This window comes from Eschrichtius robustus, chromosome 15, assembly GCF_028021215.1.
Source record: "Eschrichtius robustus isolate mEscRob2 chromosome 15, mEscRob2.pri, whole genome shotgun sequence".
NCBI classification, from domain to species: Eukaryota; Metazoa; Chordata; class Mammalia; order Artiodactyla; family Eschrichtiidae; genus Eschrichtius; species Eschrichtius robustus.
The window spans coordinates 61,517,502-61,537,614 of record NC_090838.1 but is presented as its reverse complement, the minus strand read 5'-3'; the positions used below and the strand labels follow the sequence as shown (position 1 = coordinate 61,537,614).

The window sequence follows — 20,113 nt, the reverse complement described above, 5'->3', positions numbered from 1 at the left end:
GGAGTCGGTCGATGAGGGGAGAGCCCAAGTTTGTCTCAGGCAGCCAGGTGTTCCCAGTGGATAGGAAGGGCTGGCCTGGGGTTGGTGTGATGGACATTGTACTTGGCTCCCCAGTGTCCCTTCCACCCCATGATGTTAAGTGTGCTGTTCTCAAAGAGGATAGTACTGCCCCCTAGGGGGAATTTTGGATCTGATGATTGAGGATATTTTTTACCATCATAATAATTCCTGACTTTGCTGCTTTCCCCAGCACACCACACCCTGCCCCCTAGCCCTGCTCTAATCGGTCAGAGGTGGCACAGGAAATCTGTAGGGGCATATCTAATATTTCCAGAGGAATATTCCAAGGGACTTTTGCAAACCCTTGGCTTATGTCCAAGGAACAGGGTCTCCACACACCTGCTCAGTACACCAGAAAAGCAGCAGCTGGTGGCCTGAGCCCTGGACACTTCCTGAGGCCTCTTTTCCCATCCCAGCTTCCAACTTCCCAGCCTGGCTGCCCTTCACTTCTCCCTGATAGGATGGCTGACTCTTCCCTTGGAGATGTCATCCTGGGGCCTGGTGCTCAAGGGGGCTTCCTCCCAAGGGGACTTGCATCAGGAATGCAGCTCTTGCGGACAGTGTGCTGAAACGTCAACTTGTCCCCCTCAAAGATGTTCTCCCCTCCTGCCATAGAAGTGTTCCAAGGAGCTTGACCTGGAAGCATGGTCACCCACATAAATAGACTACATTTCCCAGAACTCCCTCAGAGCTGGATGTGGCCAGGAAACCAGGTGATGACCGATGCGATATGAGCAGGAGGGCTATGTGTTCCTGCCCAGGCTGCAGTGAAAACATATCCCAAATCATCATATCCAAACTTCCCCCAAGGGGACAGTACTATCCTCTTTGAGAACCACTGGCTTAGCCTTATCATGGTGTGGAAGGGACACTGGAGAGCCAAGTACAATATCCACCACGCCAACCATGTTGTCAAAGGGACCACGGGGGATAGCAGAGAAACAAGACAGAAAGGATCTGGGGGCCTGGACAGCCCTGTGGGTCAGAACTTTACCAGCCTGGGCTGCCTACACATCAACCATTATGTGAGTGAGAGAGACCATCGTGCCCCCCACCATCAGTTAGGGCTCGCTAACCAAGAGCCCGGTCTGCATCCTACCTAAGGCCCCAGGTAAGGGCGGCTCCTCAGCATCCGGGACAACTCCAGCCCCACTGCAAAGGTGACAGGGCCAGCTTAGGGGCCACTGTTGGGTAGCAAGTGGGTAAGGGTGGTCTCTGGTGTCCTCGGCCTACAGCGGCTTGAAGCAGGATTTCAGTTCCCGGCCTGAGATTGAAGTCAGGCCACGGCAGTGAGAGCACTGAATCCTAGCCACTAGACCAGTGCCCAGTGACACGAAAATGAATTTCCACAAAGAAACAGAAAGTAGTGAAACAAGTAAAGTGTTTATTAGGAGGAAGAAGAGTACGTGTGGATAGACACACGGGCGGGCTCAGAGAGAGAGTCGCGCCGTTGTGGTAGTTTGAATGACTTTTATGGGGGATTTCTTCTGGGTTTCCTTTGACCAGTCATGTTGCTTTGCTGGTTCTGAGTCCATATTTGGTATATCTCAGCGTCCTCCTCTGTGTGTGTGCGCATCTCTTAGCCAAGATGGATTCTAGAGAATAGGCCTATGGGTAGGTTGACATCGCTTACTATGGGGTGGCGCCCCCTCCCTTTTCGACCTCCAAGGAGCTTTTCTGTGCATGTGCAGTTGGGAAGGTCTCCTTGACTTGGAGAATGAGGAATATGTGGTCTTTTATCTCTTACCTGGGCAGGGCTTATCTTCTCCTCCCTCCTGCTATTTTGGAGTATCTGTCCACAGGGGACGAACTCCAGCTGTTCAGCCTGGGGCTCATCTATCTCCTGCCTCAAGGGGACCTGCTTTGAAGCTGAATTTGCATAGCAAGCCCAGCTTTTACTTACAATTTCATGTTAAGCACAACGGACATTTCAGAGCTAAAAGAGGTAAGGGGGGGAGGGGACTAAAGCTCTCCCCTGCTACCCCATCGGTGTAGTCATGGATAGGTGCTGACTGATGATCTCAGGTGAGAGGAGACTGGCTGCCTGTTCCCTGGAGAGTCCAAGAACCAAGGTCTCCCAGATTAAACAAAATACCATCAGATGCTGCCACTGGTATCCCCTGGGACACATCCAGCACATAGACCTGCTGTCTTTGATCAACACAATGTTTTATAACAAAATTGTACTTTAAACATTAGGAGATCTGGATTTATAGCAGCCCTTGAAAAATCAGAGAAGCTGGCACACGATCCCTAATTTTCTGCCTAACACTGATCATCTGGCACCTGCAGCCGGGAGCATGCATCTCGGCTCGCCCTACTTGCTACCCCTCACCCCATATGCATGCGCTTCTCCCTCTGGCCTTAGTTACGCCACCTGCCACGCTCCCATGGGCATGTGGGTTTGTGACCCTCTTCTGTCACCTATATGGGGTCCTTCCTCCCTGCCAGTCAAGGAGGAGATACTTCAAGGAGAGCCGCTTCTTGCTCTTGGAGTTGGTCTCCTCTGGCTCAGTTCTCCTAATGTCTGGGGACTTGTTTTTTCCCAAGGCCTGACTTGGGGTATCCAGGAAGCAAATAAACCTTGCCCTCTGCTTCCAATAACACCAACCTTGAGACGGACACTCTGCATGTGAGCTTACATGATTCCTCAGGGCACATTTGCCAAAGTCCAAAAACTTACAGGAGTACGGATGGTCCAATGCATCCTTCTGCCCTCCCCCCTCACATTCATTGAAGAATTTGTGTCCCAAGGATATCCCAATCCGACCAGCTGGGATTAGAGAGGCAGTCACATGTCTACCAGGGGTGTCGGGGTGTAGACTGCATATACAGCAGTGATTCTGGTTATGGCCATGGTCATGTGACCGACTGCCTGGGAAGAACTCTCCCATAGCAGGAACAATCAGACGGCCCTGCATCCATCCCAGTGCACCCTTTTCTAGCCATGTGTCCCAAGACGTGAGATTTGACTTTTCAGAGTCTGTTTCCACTTCTGTGAAATCAAGAGAATGCTACTTCACAGAGCTGTTGGGAGGATTAAAGCAAACACTAAGGTTTCCAGCCCAGTGCCTGCCTGGCGCACAGCAGGTGCACAATAGATGTTAGTGCTCTTCTTGCTAACATTTCAGCCTAATGAGCCAATCTGGAAAGAGACCAGCATGCAGGAAGTAAAGAAAGAAACAGATTTTGGCCTGGGGAGAGGGACGGAGAAGGTTTGTGGGCTCAGGGAGTCACTGGAGGGATACTGTTTCCAAGAAAGATCTAGCCCGATGGTGAGGGTCACAGCCAGCCGTCAGGCAAGTGGACGTATGTCTTGGCCTCAGAAGGGACTGCTCCAGGGGGTGTGGGGGGAGCAGCCAGAGGAGACAGGACCAGGGTCCCTTGGGGCCGAGGGGATGGCCACTCACTTCTCAGCACATTGTGCCCAGTCTGGTAGGACAGTAGATGAACCAACAGAGCTGGTGATAGGCCGGACCAGGCAAAAAAGATAGTGAAAGGCTTTTTGGATGTGTGCAGTGATTTCTTAGTACATGTACAATACATGTTAACCATAATAATAATTGTAATAAATATATATATAAACATATATAGTAATAGTAAAATAGTTAACATGTATTTAAGTGCCAGGCACTATTCAAAGTGTATTATGTGGATTAACACATAAACTCTTCAGAACCATCCCTCCAAAGCAGGTACTATTATTATCAACACTTTATAGATGAGGAAACTGAGACACAGAGAGGTTAAGTAACTTGCCCAAAGACACACAGCTGGAAAATGACAGTGCTGGGATTCCAAATCCAAGGTCCCAGGCAGTCTGGGTCCACAGCCAATACTCTCAGCTACCATCCTTCTTTCATTCTTGTTCTATGCTCTCATCCCACTGGAATGTGACCAAGGCTGCCAGCTATCTGCACTCCTGAGCCCCTCCACCCCACTGGATTGGCTTAGCCTTGGGGCCTATGCTTAGTGCCCCCTTTCCGGAGGCCCCCAAGTGCCTGCCACACCCACTGCAGGCTGCCCACCTCAGTGCTACATGATGCATGCCCCTAGCCTTAGCTTATCAGTCCCTGAACAGCCATCACAGGCCTAACAGAGGCCTTGAGATGGCCTAGCACAAGAGTACTGCCCAGAGGGAGCATCCTGGGCCAACTGGTCCTACGAGATGCAGAGAGGGTGATGCAGAGGGGCAGAGACCCCTCTGAGATAAGAAAGCATCCTCCAGACCAGAGAATGAGAGTGGGGATGTCAGGGCCTGAGGGAGAACGAGAGTGGGTGGCAGCAGGGACAGTGTGTGAGATAAGGCAGGGTGTGAGGGGGCCACATGCAGACTGAGACTGGGCTCTGGGGTGTGAGCCAGACCTGGGTCCACTCCTACCCCTCCACCTTTTACTGCTTGTCTCTTATAAATCAGAGCTAAGACCAGAGGGAAATGGTAGAGCAGTTAAAGATGGGGTTCTGGAGCCAGATTGTGTGGGCCTGAATCCTGATTCCACTAATTACTAGTGTATGACTTAACCTCTTTTTGGTGTAGAATGGGGGTGATAATGGTTGCTACCATATATGGTTGATAGGAGGATTAAGCGTCTACATATAAGGGCCTGGTACAAATTACAACTCAAACATGACAGAACTCATAGTAAGTGAGCTCTATTTAGAACAGTGCTTACACCTAGTAAGCACAGTATCAGTTAAATATATCTCACAGGATCGTTGTGGGGTTTTGAAGAAACAGCATCTGAAAATGGTACATTGTGCTTAATGAATGACCATTCTCTCTCCTTGTGATGAATACACTTTTCAAAATTGGAATCCTCCATCTCTGGGTCATTCATCATACACTGCGCTCCCTGCAGCCTTGCACTCCCCCCTCCACTCTGACTCAGCCCATGCTGCGTACCCCACGCACAGCCCTCCCCTCTTCTGGCTCAGGCCCAGGGTGCCTCATGTGTGGGCAGTGCATGGTATGCTTTCCAAAGCACTTTCTTATTCATGAGCATGGACGTTGAGAACAACAGAGGGCGTGATGATGGGGGTTGGGGGGGTGCTTTGGCCACTGTGTGACCTTGGCCAGGCCCCTGCACTTCTCTGGGCCCATCTGTTCATCTGTAAAAGGGGATGATATCCCTGCCCATTGGCCTCACAAAGCTACTGTGAGCAGGAAATGAATTTATGCATGCGCGGAGGCACCTGTGAAATTATGAGATACTACAAATAGGTAGCCAAAGGAGGGGGTCTATGGGCCCCAAAACTAACAGGTCTGGGAAAGCCAGATCCAGGCCAGCTGGTGCGGGAAGCCTTCCCAGAAGGGTGATTTGCTCTGAGAAGTGTGCTCCTGAGACCAGAGCCTTCTGTGTAATCATTCACCAACCTGGCCCTGGTCGGGAGAAGGAGGGTGAGCAGGCCTGAATGGCGCAGGGAGGCCAAATTTGGACATGAGTGAAGAGCTTGGCCAACACGCAGGAGGTGGACTGCGGCCAGGGGTGGGGGAGGGGGGCCTGCGCTCCCCATGACTGCCTGGCAGTGACTGCGATGGCTGGGAGTGGGCGGGATCCAGAAGGCCCCCTCCGAAGGCGGGGGACACTCCGGGTCAGCACACAGTGTACCTCGTTCATCGCCAGGGAAGGGGTAGCCCACCCGGAGGAGCCAGGCTGCAGGCAAAGGGGAGGACTGCAGACTGACAGCAGACAGACAAACGGGGGGAAGGGCTCAGTCAGGGCGAGGATACAGGATGGGGCGATTGCTCCACAGGCGGCCCTGGGAGCAGAAATGACGACAACAGGATTTCCTCTAGGTAAAGCACTTCTGGGGTGAGAAAGTGCTTCCCCTTTCATTATTCATTATTCATTCTTTCCTTTCTCTTGCTAGGGTTCTGAGCTTGGTCTGGGTAGGGGCACCATGAAGGCTGAGTCAAGTGTGTTGTCCTGCGGGGAGGTGTTGGGAGCTGGGGGTGTGGTCAGAGAAGGTGGAGGAAAATCTGGTTCAGGCTGAGTGGACGCCAGAGGAGATAAGACCCCTGAGAACAGAGGCAGGGGCTCCAAGGTGACCCTTCTTGCATTTCACTTGTGCACTGGACAGCTCCAGAGGGTGCTCAGCCCCCAGGGGGCCCTGTGCCAGGCGAGGGGTGCTGGGGCGGGAGTAGCTGCTTAAAGCACAGGGTGCCTGTTTTCCCTCTGGCTGCAATGTATCCTCCCTCCCCTCAGCCAGGGGGCTATTTACAGAGTGAATGGTGCTCCCTGGAGGCCTGCAGCTCTCAGCCCAGGGCCCTCAGCCAGGCTGCTAGTCCGGGCCATGCAGATGAACCACTGGCCTGGCCTGCCCAGAGCCAAGGTTTCAGAGGAAGCGTGGAGGCCCCCGATTTGTGCCCTCGTTCTCCTCCTGGAAACACCTTGATAAAGCTCATTTCTGAAGGCAACTGTGGGAAACTGGTCAGAACAGGTCAAAGCAACGCGTTAGGAAAAGAGCACAGCTGGAGTGTCACCTACCGCTCCTCCTACCCCCTTCGGTGCACACTTCTTTCCAGGCCAAGGGCCCATTCAGCTACTCCTCCTCGAGAAACCCAGAATCTCACACCCAGGAATGTGTGTGTGTGTGTGTGTGTGTGCACGCGCGCACGCACACATTGCTATGGACACATGCCTGCGTTCTGTGAGTTTCTACTCCTTGGAACTTGCAGGTGTCACATGCACTTCAGGTGTGCATGTGTCCGGGAGCACATGGGCACATGGGCGTCTGGGAACAGGTAGATCCAGGAGCTCGTGAAACTGAAAGGGAATGTCTGCTGGATGGCCAGGGACCAGCCGATGCTATGATTGCCGGAGGCCTGGGATGTAGCCAGATCTCCGGGGGAGAAAGGGAAAGACAGGTAACAGAGGCTGAGAGTGAACCCACAGGGTGGGTGGGGAGGTGGGCTCCCACACTCCTGCCCTCTGGTCCTTCTCCCTCAGTATGGCTCCAAACCCACAGACCCAGCTGTGTAGACCCCAGCTCTAGCTCCACCCAGAGGGGGGTCGCAGAGAAGCAGACAGGCCCATCCGTCACCTCCTGGAGTAGTCCATTCATCACCATGAAAAGACCTTCCTGCGGGAGCTCTCAATCTGATAGGGAAGCAGGCTCCCCTGCTCAAGGTAGCCTCAACCTGATGATGGAGCTACCACCCCCAACATGCTAAATTTCCCGCATCCTGTGCCCAAAGCAAGGGTAGGATCCCTGGACCGATGGGCGATGCCTCTGCCCCCAGGGGCCGCCTGCCTGCCGGCCCAGCCTGTAATAGAGAGCGAAGGCCGAGGAGAGCCGCCAGGCCTGGGCCGGGGCGCGAGGGGGGGGCGGGGGGAAGAGCTGGATTACAAATAGTCCGGGGACCAGTCTTCCGGGGAGAGGCGGGGAGCCCTGCAGTACAACGCTTTGCAGCACACAGCCCCGGAAAGGCCTCTTTTAAGAGATCCAGAGAGTGCGAGGAAAGATGCTGGCCCCGTCTTCCAGGTCCCTCTTAGCCCCAACCCGGGCTCAGCTTCCAGGCCGCTCAGCCACCTCTCCCTCTTGCCTCAATTTCCCTCTGAGTCGCCTCTCTCCGAGGGTGTGTGTTTTTGCAACACTCAAAGTCAATCTGGTCTGGGCGAGGAGTCTGGCCTCTCACGTCCCGGTGCTCTCCGGGATGGAGAGCGGCGGCGTGTCCTCTCCGACCCCATCCTCCCCTCCCGGGAGGGATCGCGGGCCCCTCCTACCTGCAAACACCGCAGAGCAGTAGGCATCGCTGATGTCGGAGTCCGGGGTGCGGACGTTCTCGGCGTAGAGGATGAAGACCCTCAGCATGACTGGCGGGAGTCCGGGCCCAGTGCGCCCAGGGCGCGGAGAGGGCTGGGGAAGGTCGGGGACGGTCGAGGCGCAGCTCGAGGGTTCCCTCACTGGAGAGAGCTGGCGGAGGGAGAGCGGCTTGGATCACTGGCTCCCGGCTCAGAGCAGCGGCTCTTAAAGAGGAACAGGCCAGTCCCGGGCTGCTCCAGTGGGCTCCACTCGGTCCGCGCCCCGGCTGCGCTCAGCCCGCTTGTCAGCGGGTGCTCCGAGGAGAACAGGGGCTTCTGCTCCCCTTCCACCCCCGCCGCCCTACCCGGGCTCGGCTAAGCTGTAATTCAATGCTCCGGCCGCAGACTCTCCCAATGACACGGCATTTTGCACCTGGCGGTGGAACAGCGGACTGGGCGGCGGCCGCGAGGGCTGAGGGCTGGACCGTGGCTCCGGGCGCCCAGCGCAGTTCAGATCTCGCTCCTGGACAGGAGAAAGGCTTGGTCCCTCCCCTGACCTTCCACCTCCGGCAGTGCGCGACGCCAAGCCCGTCGCCTCCTCCCGCCGCGGGGATTCCAGCACTCTCCCTCGGAGCCATCCGGACCGCCCCGGGGACGCGCTGGGCAGCAGGCGCAGGGCCGGCGCTTTCGCTAGGGAAGACCAGAGCTGAGGAATTTCATTGACTGGCAGCGCCGGCTGCCTTAAAAACTTTGTATCCCTCTTCTCTGGTTGTAAAAACAACACATGCCACTTTTAACACAAAATCATAAAAGAAAGAAATCACTGAGTCTGAAAAATACAGTATTAACATTTATTTACCAGCCCAGACTTTTTCCTGTGAATTGCATGTATATATGCATGTAAATTAGTCTTTATTGTATACCTGAGATCAGAGTGTCTGTGCAGTTCTGTGTCCTGCTTTTTCATGTACCATTTTCTTGCATCATTAAAAATTCTTTATAAACAATTTTTTTCAATAGCTACCTAATTTTCTATCATATGAATGTCTTAAATTCTCAAAGCTTTCTCCCATTGCTGCACATTTAGGCTCTTCCCAGTTTCTTACCATCAGAGTAGTGAGAAATCGTCTTTTATATAAAAACTGGGATATAAACCCATCTTGAGCCCCCCTCTGCTTGTTCCTCAGATGGGATTCCTAGCTTTGGAATTATAAGGGCACAGGACATGCCTTTTTTTAGGTCCTAGTACCTGTTGCTAAACTGCCTTCCGGGAGCTGTGTGGACCCACTCCCAGCAGTTGGGTGACTCACCTTCTAAAGTGGGCCACTTGGATGGGTGTGGGTGTGCAGCTGTCAGCAAAACTTCTCCCCCAGCAGCCCATGGGGGTAGCACACACTCCCAGGGCAGGAAGGGTCAGCTGCTGACAGGGGGCTGGCTTTGCCTTATATGAAGGTACCAGGAGGTAGCAACACTCCCCCAACGGTCTGTGACTTTAAGATCAGAATAGCAGACACTGTGGTCACTTATAGTCCTCCTGCTGCAATCTGTGCCTCTTCTTTGCCTCTAGCACAATATGTGGTTGGGGGAAAAGTAAAATGAGGGGGCTTAAATTTAATCATTCATTTAACAGGTATGTATGGAGCCCTACAACATGCCAAGCACTGTCCTGGGTGACAGGGACACAACGGTGAACATAAGTGACATGGTCCCTGTTATGGGCTGAATTGTGTTCTCCCAAAATCTGTACATCGAAGCACTAACCCCAGTTAAGAAGGTGATTAAGTTAAAATGAGGCTCTTAGAGTAGGCTCTAATCTAATACAACCTGACAGGTTCTTATAAGAAGAGGAAATTTGGATACATGAAGAGACACCAGGGAGGCATGCCCACAGAGGAAAGACCACGCTAGGACACCACAAGGAGGCGGCCATCTGCAAGCCCAGGAGAGAGGTCTCAGCAGAAACCAGACCTGCTGACTGACAGGTTGATCTTGGACTTCTAGCCTCCAGAACTGTGAGAAAACAAATTTCTGTCGTTTCAGTCACCCAGTTGGTGGTATTTTGTTATGGCAGCCTGAGAAAATTAATATAGTCCTTGACCTCACGGAGTTTCCACTTCAGTGGGGGAAACTGACGCTTATCAAGTAATCAAGCTAATCTTACACCATTACAATAAGTGCAATAAAGGATAGAAAATGGTGGTGTGTGAGAGCAGATAGTAGGGAGCCCTAATCTCATCCCCAGACAGTAAGAGGTATTTGAGATGAGATCTGAAGGCCAGTTAGGAGTTTACTGGGCAAGACTGAGGTTGGGGCAGAGGACAAGAGGGTTCTCAAGAGAAGGAAGGAAACGCTCTGGGTCATGGTCCTGGGAAGAGTCCAGGAAGAAAGAACATCCTGACTGGAGTGCAGACTCGGGGGAGGGAGTGTTGGAGGAGGTGAGGCTGAAGAGAACCACACAGGGCCTGTGGGAAGCTGCCTAGGGCCCGCCAGGTCCACAGGGATGACAGGATCTGGTTTACTTTTCAGCATCTCTGGCTGCTTTGGGGGGAATGGGGTGCAAGGGGCCAGAGTGGAGGTGAAGAGGCCAGTTAGAAGCTATAGCAGAGGGTCAAAGTGAGACATGGCGGTGACTTGGCCCAAGGTGGTGAAAGTGGAGATGGAATGAAGGAAAGCTGGGAGGAATTGGGAGGGACGTTCTGTAAGCAGGTGGAGTAGATCAATCTTCTTGCTGCTGAACTTGGCCTTTATGTGTTGCTGGAGAAAAAACCTTTGGATGAAGTAATTGGCTGATTCATGCATTCATTCATTCAACCAACGTTCATAGGGTGCCTCGTATGTGGCAGGAGTTTGCCAGATTCCAGTTTTAGAGAAGGGTACCAAATAGGGAGTAAAACTTAATTTCATTGAGAAGAAGGGCAAGAGGCCCTGTTGATCTAGGGAAAGTCCAAATTATGTTCTATTTTTAAAGAAGTACAGTTTGGCTCTATTCAAATGCATAAAGTAACATGAACCTGCTGCAAGGCAGAGCTAAAATTGGATCCAAGAAGCACTTAGCTTCTTACAATGTGACTAAAGTGATTTGAGAAGAACCAGTTTTCTTTATAGGTTATACATCCCCTTTGCAACTTCTCTACACTGTTTATTCATGCAGCAAGTCCTCTTTTATGCATAGCCACACCTGTACAGATATGAACCCCTAGTGGGAATGCCCCCCAACTTTATTCCTCAATATATAGGACATGTTTGGGGTGTCTTCTCTATTTAAAAGAACCATGTTCTCTGAGACCGCCCCCCTGGAGACAGGGAAACACACCGGATTCAAGCTGAAGCAATTCGATGATCTTTCCCAAGAATCTGGAACTGGAACTGAGATGCTAGCTTCTGTGTGTGGCTGGAGCTCAGATGAATAAAACGGAGCCTCAGAAAGAGCTCCATGCAGGGAGAAAGTTCTGCAGTCAGAGAAGAAGAGATGATGGGGGAGGGGGGAGGGAACAGAGAGAAAGAGACCCTTCTAGTTGTTTCTGGATCCCATCCCTCATGAGTCTTTCTGCCCATGAATTCTGAGATGGCCTTGGAAGTGAATATGCGTCGTTTTTGGCTCCCAGCTTTCAACTTCTCCTTCCTAAAACGCCCTCTCACCACTCCTGGTAAGTGGTCCCAGGGAGCAGAAGTGCCTTCCTCTCTAGAAACTTCAGAGCCAGGGCCTCCCGCTCCCTGTCACTGTACAGTGTGGCCCAGGCTCAGCCAGATGGACACTCTCCCAGGACTGGAAGTAAGTCCTTAGGAGCTTCAGGAAGTCAGACATGGCAGCTGCAGTGACAGCAAATGACCAGCCTTTTCCTGCTGTAGGACGAAGGATCACAGCTGTGACTCCTGCTGCCCTGAGTTCTATGTCTTTCCCAAGCCGAGACTGCCAGCTTCCCTCCATTCTGTGAGCCCCCAAGGCTCCCCTGTAACTCTCTCGATTCGGATGCCCAGGTTTGGTTGCTATTGCTAGTAGCCAAGAATCCAACTGTATCCAGTGTCTTTATAGTGAATCCCTCCACATCTTGATTAGGGTAATTTGAAGCATAATTCTTTTTTTTTTTCTTTTTTTAAGATTTAATTTTTATTTATTTTTGGCTGTGTTGGGTCTTCGTTGCTGCGCGCCAGCTTTCTCTAGTTGCGGCGAGCGGGGGCTACTCTTCGTTGTGGTGTGCGGGCTTCTCGTTACAGTGGCTTCTCTGGTTGTGGAGCGTGGGCTCTAGGCGCGCAGGCTCAGTAGTTGTGGTGCACGGGCTTAGTTGCTCCGCGGCATGTGGGATCTTCCTGGACCAGTGATTGAATCCATGTCCCCCGTGTTGGCAGGAGGACTTCTACCCACTGTGCCACAAGGGAAGTCCCTGAAGCATAATTCTGTTTCTTGCTATAAAAGATCCTTGGCTATGACTTTCAAGGTATATTAAGCACCACTAGTGTCTTATATTTCTGCCTATCTTCTCTGCTTTGGAACCATGGTTGGAATCAGACCAGGAAAGAAGCAAAGCAGTGGAGGAGTGGAGAATGTGAGGACTTAGAGCTTTTTTTTTTTTTTTGGCCACACGGGGTGGCATGTAGGATCTTAGTTCCCTGACCAGCGATCCAACCCATGCCCCTCTGCAGTGGAAGCACAGAGTCTTAGAGCTTTGATGTAACCCAGAAAAAGTCCTCAGAGGGTAAAGTAAGGTCTACGGGTGTGTGTTATTGTCAGGGGGATTTTTGTGGGCTGGGGTCCATCCCTTACTTGGGATGAGAGAATAACCAACTGGGCTGCCATGTACAGTTGCACAGGTAGTGCCCTGAACAATGATACATGATGACCCTCGTAGACCATAACCAAGTCAAAGTCAGGATCTCTAGCTGAAGGTACTAAATAGGCAGTCAGTCAGCTTCAGCTCAGGAAGTCTCTAAAGATGAATTCTACTCTGTAGATAGCCTGGCTGACATGCAGAATTTATACATCTTCTTGTATTGGGTTGGCCAAAAAGTTCGTTTGGGTTTTCCGTAAGATGTTACAGTTTGGTTTCTCCTCTGGGAAAGAAAGTAAATAAGTAGAACCCTTCCCAACTTAGGCAATTTGAGGAAAAATTATTTGAATCTTCAAGGTCAACCTATTTTTGCTTCTATGAGCTCAGGTCTTCTGGGACCACATGCTCTGTGTTCTGGGCAGAGGAAGCCAGTGGGTCAGGTGTACTGGGAACAGAAAGTGGGGATGGTAACAGTGTTAGCTCCCACTTACCACATGACTATTGACAGATTTATTATCTCTGAGCCTTAGTTTCCTCATCTGTAAGATGAATACAATCACAGTTTGCAGTGAGGATAAAATGAGAATAAAATGCATGTAATGTAAAACACTATTTTAAGGTTTTCCAAAATCAAGGGTGCCTCCCTTTTCTGGCCTGGATAGGGATTTTTTTTTTTTTTTATCACAGCAGGTTAAGCAATTACAACATATCAGGATACAGAGGCTGCTCAAAATATTTTATTTATCTTTTATTTCCTATCAAATGCAGAGATGTCCACTCTGTTCCTGCCCTCTGCTGAAGGTGAGATTTGTCAATTGTCTGGATTGTCCAGGGCCAAGGGGTGGCCTCGCCTTCCTCGATCTTTGGGGGCTAACAACAGAGGGTGCCTACTTTCCACAGCCAAGTCAGAAAAGTGCCTCCACAAAGATATATTCATTTCCTAATCTCCAGGACCTGTGAATATTACTTTACATGGCAAAACATGTGATTAAGTTAAGGATCTTGAGAGGGGGAGTTTATCCTGGATTATCCCAGTGGGCCCTAAATGCAGTCACGTGTATCCTTATAAGAAAGAGGCAGCGGGAGAAAGGCAGGTGCACACAGAGAAGGTGATGTGAAGATGGAGGCAGAGATTGGAGTGATGGGGCCACAAGTCAAGGAATGCCAGGCAGTCACCAGAAGCTACAAGAGATAAGAACAGATTTTCCCCCAAAGCCTCCGGAAGGAGCATGGCCCTGCTGACACCTTGAGCTTGGACTTCTGGCCTCCACAACTGTGAAAGAATACGTTGTGTTGTTTTAACCACCACAACTGTAACAATTGGTTGGAGCAGCCGTAGGAAACTAATGCACCAAGCCTCTGACAACGCACGCAGCCAGACCATTATTGAAAAGGGCTGGTGTTCAGACCCCTTTTACTGCTTGTTGTTTTAGGGTAGAAAAGGAGAGTCAGCTCTCCAGCCTCACTGAGACACCATGCGACAAGTCTGATACCATTTTCCAACAGAAAACAGAAAGAAAGAAGAGAAGCAGCGACAGATTTTAACAGAAGAGAGAATGTGTCAACACTACATGACTTGCACATTCTCCGCCACACAGGTCTCCGCCACGCCTGCGAAGAGCCACAGATCCCGCTCACACTCTGGTCATCTCATCTGCTTACGCTGAGGAGAACAACTTACGGTAATGTCAGAAGGTTTCAATTTTCCATGAAAGGGACCTTCCTGAGAATCTACCATGATAAACACTTAGTAAGCACCCAATAGACAGAGACTATTTTTATCCATTCAGGCATGGCTGCTACACCGAAAAGGAGTGCGCTCAGAATGGAGGGGTGGGGTTCCTGTGGTCTCTGAAATGCCCCCTGGAAGCCCCATCCTGAGCACGGAGTGGGAGCAGCCCACCTGCTGAAGTGCAGGGAGCACGGCCTTGGGACCAATGTGAGCAGGTCAGTCTGTAAGCACGGTCCTCCTTTCACATCAATGCCAAAGGATGAGGAGTCTCTAGAGAGGATGAGAGAAACACACACACACACACGGGTGGGGTGGGGCGTTGGAGGAGGGGAGAGAGCACAGGTGCACTTCTGAGGAGATCCAAACTAAGGTGATGGAGGAAAAGAACAGGAATTAAACTTTTTCCAGAGTGAGGCTATCGCATCTTCTGGAAGAGGCTACAACATCCCAGGATGCAGCAATCTTAGCAAATGTGAGGAAACCTGTTCCAGGCCCCAGCAGGGGGAAGAGGCAGATGGTGGTGCTGGATGGCTCCCTGCTGAGGCACAGAATAAGGGCCTAGGCAGAGCTCATGCCCATGAGGAGCAGCGGGTGTGAAGGGCTCCTTCTGTGCATCTCTGGGCAGAGCTGAGCCAGAGAGCTTTCTGAAGCTTACATACCAAAGGACTCCTGTGGCTATCTGGGGAGACACCACCAGGAAAGGCCTAAAGAATAGCTCCAGGACTTACGAGGGCAACAAACGGTTGGCATTTTCAGTGTGTCTTCCTTGCCTGAAGGCTGAGACTTTGGAAAAGAAAGGACACCAAGAGAAGTGAATATTTGACTCATCAGCATTTCTTAAAGTGTGCTCGATCTGAAGGTTTCCTGCATTGGAAGCTTCTTGTAAAAAAATGGAGACACCTGGGTTCCTCTGTACTCCTAGACCTACTGAATCAAAATCTCTGCAAAAGCCCCAGGAATCTGGCTTTTAAAAACTCCCCAGTTATTCTTATATGGACCAAAGACCAGGAAACACTGATCTAGGTAGTGTCAAAGCACAGGCTTTGGCTCTTTGGATCATAACCTTAAATGCCAGGTGAATGCACTCCTGAATCCAGAGGGTGTACATTTCACCAGGACTGAGAAGACTATGTTTGTCTGGAGATTGGCTTGAAGTGGCAAAAGAGAGCATTTGGGGGAGGGAGAGAAGGTGAGGGAGATAATATTCAGCTAAAAACTGTAAAACCAGTAGGACAAGAAAAGGACAATGGCACCAGTGTAAAAGGATGACTCTGGAGTCAGACTACCTGGATTCAAACCTTCACTCTTCACCTTCTAGCTGTAGAGCCTTGGGCATGATAGCCTACTTTCCTGAGACCTCGGTTTCCTTGTCTGTAAAATGGATACTATAGGAACATCTACCTCATGGGACAAGTGCTTGTGATGATTAACTGTTATGTGTCAACTTGACTGGGCTAAGAGATGCCCAGACAGCTGGTAAAACATTATTTCTGGGTGTCTGTGAGGTTGTTTCTGGAAGAGATTAGCATCTGAATCGGTAGGCTAAGTAAAGATCACCCTCACCAGTGCAGGTGGGTATCATCCAGTCCATTGAGGGACTGAATAGACTGCTTAGAACAGTAAGGCAGAGGAAGGGCAGATATGTTCTCTGCTTGAGCTGGGACATCCATCTTCTCCTGCCCTCAGACACCGGCACTCCTGGTTCTTGGGCCTTCTCAGATCAGGACTTCCACCATCAGCAACCTCCACTCCCACCCCACCCGACTCCTTCCTGGTTCTTGGGCCTTTGGGTTAGGACTGGAACTGCACCACTGGCTTTTCTGGGCCGCCAGCTTGCAGACGGCAGGTCATGGGACTTCTCAGCCTCCATTAAGTGCAAGTGCCAATCTTTCATAATAAATTTCTTTCTATGTATTTATATTTATATCCTGCTGGTTCTGTTTCTCCAGAGAACTCTGACAAATACAGTGCTTTACAAACATTATATCTGCCTGGTGTATAGTGAGCATTCAGTAAATATTAGCTAGTTATTATTATTGTTTTATTATTATTACTATTGGAATGTGTAGCTATTATTTAATTTCATAAAATTAAAACTTTAGAAATGAAACCACAAATAATATTTATGGTCTCTAACATCTGTAAAGATGTCATAAGCTGTCTTAGTCCATTCAGGCTGCTATAACAAAATAACATAGACTGCGAGGTTCATAAACAGAAATTTTTACTCGCAGTCTGGAGGCTGGAAGTCTCATATCAGGGCGCCCGCATGGTTGAGTAAGGTCTCTTCTCCGGGTCACAGACTTCTCATTGCGTCCTCATGTGATAGAAGGAGGCTAGGAGTATCTCTGGAGCCTCTTTAAAAAGCACTAATCCTATTCATGAGGGCTCCACTCTCATGACTTAAACACCTCCCAAAGGTCCCACCTACTAATAGCATCACCTTTAGGGGTTAGGATTTCAGCGTATGAATTTTGGGGGCCACAAACATTCAGACCATAGCAGAAGCATTTATGGTTTTAATAGTAGAAGTATTTACATAAACCCAACAAAGTGGTGAAAGATAGTCCTTGATCAAAGCAGCATAACTACCAGAGGGCAGGAGAGAGAGTCCTGCAGATCAAGAAGATGTACTCCTGCATGGAAATCCTCACCAAGACTCATGCAAGAGAGGCTCTAGGTGAGGATTATAGGAGAGGGGAAACTGGAACATATGATTACTGGAGATGATGATTCTAGTGCAAGGGCTAGCCCAGGTGGTGAGGAGAGACTTCCACTCTCTGGACATTTGGGGGAAGTTACAGTAGCTCAGCGATATGCATCTAGTAATATCTCGATTTACCTTAGGGACCATTCTATTGCTTAGAAGATGAGCTGAAAAAGAAGGAACCCACTACATGGAACATAATCCTGGCCAACGAGAAAGAACTGGTTGGAAAAGCAGGCACAGAAGGAAGCCTGGGGAGAATCAGCTTTGGGATGAATGCTATCCAGGGCGATGACTGGTTTTCAAGGCTCATACCCTGTGCTTTCAGTAGGACTCTGTCTTTCCACAACACTCTCTATTAACCAGGCTCCCTCAAACCCAGGGAACCCACTTAACTCCTTGATCCTGGCAAATCCCCACCCTTCCCAAGAGCTTTCTTTTTATAGAGTCAGCTTAGGAATATAGTTGGCTTGAGAAAAACAGAACTGAACCAAAGGTCCTACTGAGACAACAGAACAAACCACGCTGCTGTACTTCCCATCCAGTCACAGTACTTCACAGTTGCTCTTCTCTCTTGCCCAATCATTGCCCAATATCTGATCCAGAGATCATATTCTATTAACACCCCTAACATTTGACAACACTTTACCCTCCAAGGTGATCCTCTTTAAGCCTAGGCTCTGAGATCAATCTTTACTAATATTCAAGTCCCTTAGTGGTTTTAGAATTGGGTACTTACCAGAGCATCCTTAGTCTGTTACACCCAGCATATAAAATAATAGGAGAAATAGACATTTTACAAAAAGAATCACCTGCTATAGTCGCCACCTCTGTATCTGGTAACAAGGCCTATGTTGATAATCAAGTTTAATTTTTCCATTACTCATTCCATCTTCTGCATAACCCTCTGCCAGCAGGAACGCTGGGCAGATTTGAGTCCTTGCTGGTCCTGTCTTTATCAGATTGCCACAGTTTTCCATTGACCAGGGCTATTGGGCAAGTGAGTCGTAAGAGGCACACTCCCATGAAACTCAGTTTCCCCCAGTAAACAGGACCAATTATCCCATCAGGTACAATGATCTCTTTCCCTTCCTGTTCGTCCAGTGGCATGAGGAACCCCAAAAGGTGAAAGGGCAGTCTCAGCTTCCAATTCATTCTGGTGTATGCATTCTTCTCTTAGGTACTTCCAAAAAGACTGAGGCCAAGGTCACAAAGATGGGAAATAAAAATCCTTCAAGTGGGTTAGTGGATATAATAGTGAGAGGGAACACCCACACCTCCACTCCTTAGTTCCCAAACCTATGCATTCTGACCATGGGGGAGATGGTACCACATATTGGCCTCTGTCTAAAGTATATAAAGCGGGCTTCCCTGGTGATGCAGTGGTTAAGAATCCGCCTGCTAATGCATGGGACATGGGTTCGAGCCCTGGTCCGGGAAGATCCCACATACCGTGGAGCAACTAAGTCCGTGCGCCACAACTACTGAGCCTGTGCTCTAGAGCCCGTGAGCCACAACTACTGAAGCCCACGCGCCTAGAGCCCGTGCTCTACAAGAGAAGCCACTGCAATGAGACGCCTGCACACTGCAACGAAGAGTAGCCCTGCTCACTGCAACTAGAGAAAGCCCGCGTGCAGCAAAAGGGACCCAATGCAGCCAAAAATAAAAAATAAATAAAATAAAAGGCTACAAACTGCAAAAAAAAAAAAGAAAAAAAAATAAAGTATATAAAGCATCTGCAGGACAACACCCATACTTTCCAAGACGTTGTCTCCAATTTGTGCCATAACTACTCTAGCAGGTCATTCCACCTATCAGCCACCTGCTTCTGGGTTATGGAGCACACAGTAAAACTTGTGAAGTCTGTGGGCATAAGCCCATGGCCCACATGTCCGTTTACCAAAAAATGTATCTCCTTGTCAAAGTGAGGTTGAATGCTATTCCATGGTGATGGATAAATCCATCCATAAGTCCACAAATGTGGTACTATCAGAAGCCCTGAGTTCGGAGAAGACAAATCCAGACCCAAAACGTGTATATCCCTGGTGAGGACAAAGCATTGTACCCTCCATGATGCGAGGGGCTGAATATAGTCAACCGGCTACCAAGTGGCTGGCAGGATCTGAGGGGAATGTGTCATATCCAGGCTCCTCACCCTTACCTTATCTATGACACCAGATGAGGAACTACTTCAAAGCTGCCATAGAAAAAAAAAGAGAAAAAAAAAAAAAAAAAAGCTGCCATAGAGGTCTTCTGGTTCTCCATGCTTGTTGTTTTTTTTGTTGTTGTTGTTGTTTGTTTGTGTTTTTTGGCCATGCCCCATGGCATGTGGGATCTCAGTTCCCCGACCAGGGATCAAACCCATGCCCCCTGCAGTGAAAGCCTGGAATCTTTACTACTGGACAGCCAGGGAAGTCCCTCCATGCTTGTTTTAATTGTATGCTTATAACTTTTCTCTTTTTCTCTAAACATGCTAACTGGGGCCATAGGAAACCAGGTAAATCTAGAATCTTTATAATCACTATTGTTGTCACAGTGACTCAAGTGCCACAGACACTTCGTCTTCCAAAGCCTGCCCTTAAACTGCATTCCTTGATACCACTGGTGATAATTGGAATAATTGTGATGATACTGCGTACCAGATTACCATGTCCTATTCACCCCTGGCAAAGAGGTTATGTATTACTTGAATATATGACCAATGCAACCCCAGAATCCAATTTTTAAAAATTTTCACTTTGAAAAAAAAAAAAAAAAAAAAATTTTCACTTTGAAGTAATTATGGATTCACAGGAAGTTGCACAGAAATGTACAGGGAAGTTCTGTGCACGCTTCCACCAACTCCCCCAATGCTAACATTTTAAGCGACCATAGAACTATATGAAAATCAACAAGTGGTATTAGTACAACCCATAAAACTTTTTCAATTTCACCAGTTATATATGCACTCACTTGTATGTGCATATAGCACTATACAATTGTGTTATGTGTAGCCTTGCATAACCACCACCATGATCAAGATAATCAATTGTAATATCAAAGACTATTTCATGTTACCCCTTTATAGTTACACCCATCCTCTCTCCCATTCTTAATCCCTGTC

The 20,113-nt window shown here is 49.4% G+C and overlaps 1 protein-coding gene across 4 annotated transcripts in view; it reads right to left on the bottom strand.

Annotated features, from left to right (window-relative positions):
• The window catches only part of DYSF (dysferlin), a 233,158-nt gene extending 225,283 nt beyond the window's left edge, over positions 1–7,875 (bottom strand). For all 4 annotated transcript variants that reach the window (XM_068564056.1, XM_068564058.1, XM_068564060.1 and 1 more), the window contains exon 1: positions 7,788–7,875. In XM_068564056.1, coding sequence (XP_068420157.1) covers positions 7,788–7,875 — 88 coding nt within the window. The remainder of the gene's footprint in view (positions 1–7,787) is intronic.
• Between the last annotated feature and the right edge of the window lie 12,238 nt (positions 7,876–20,113).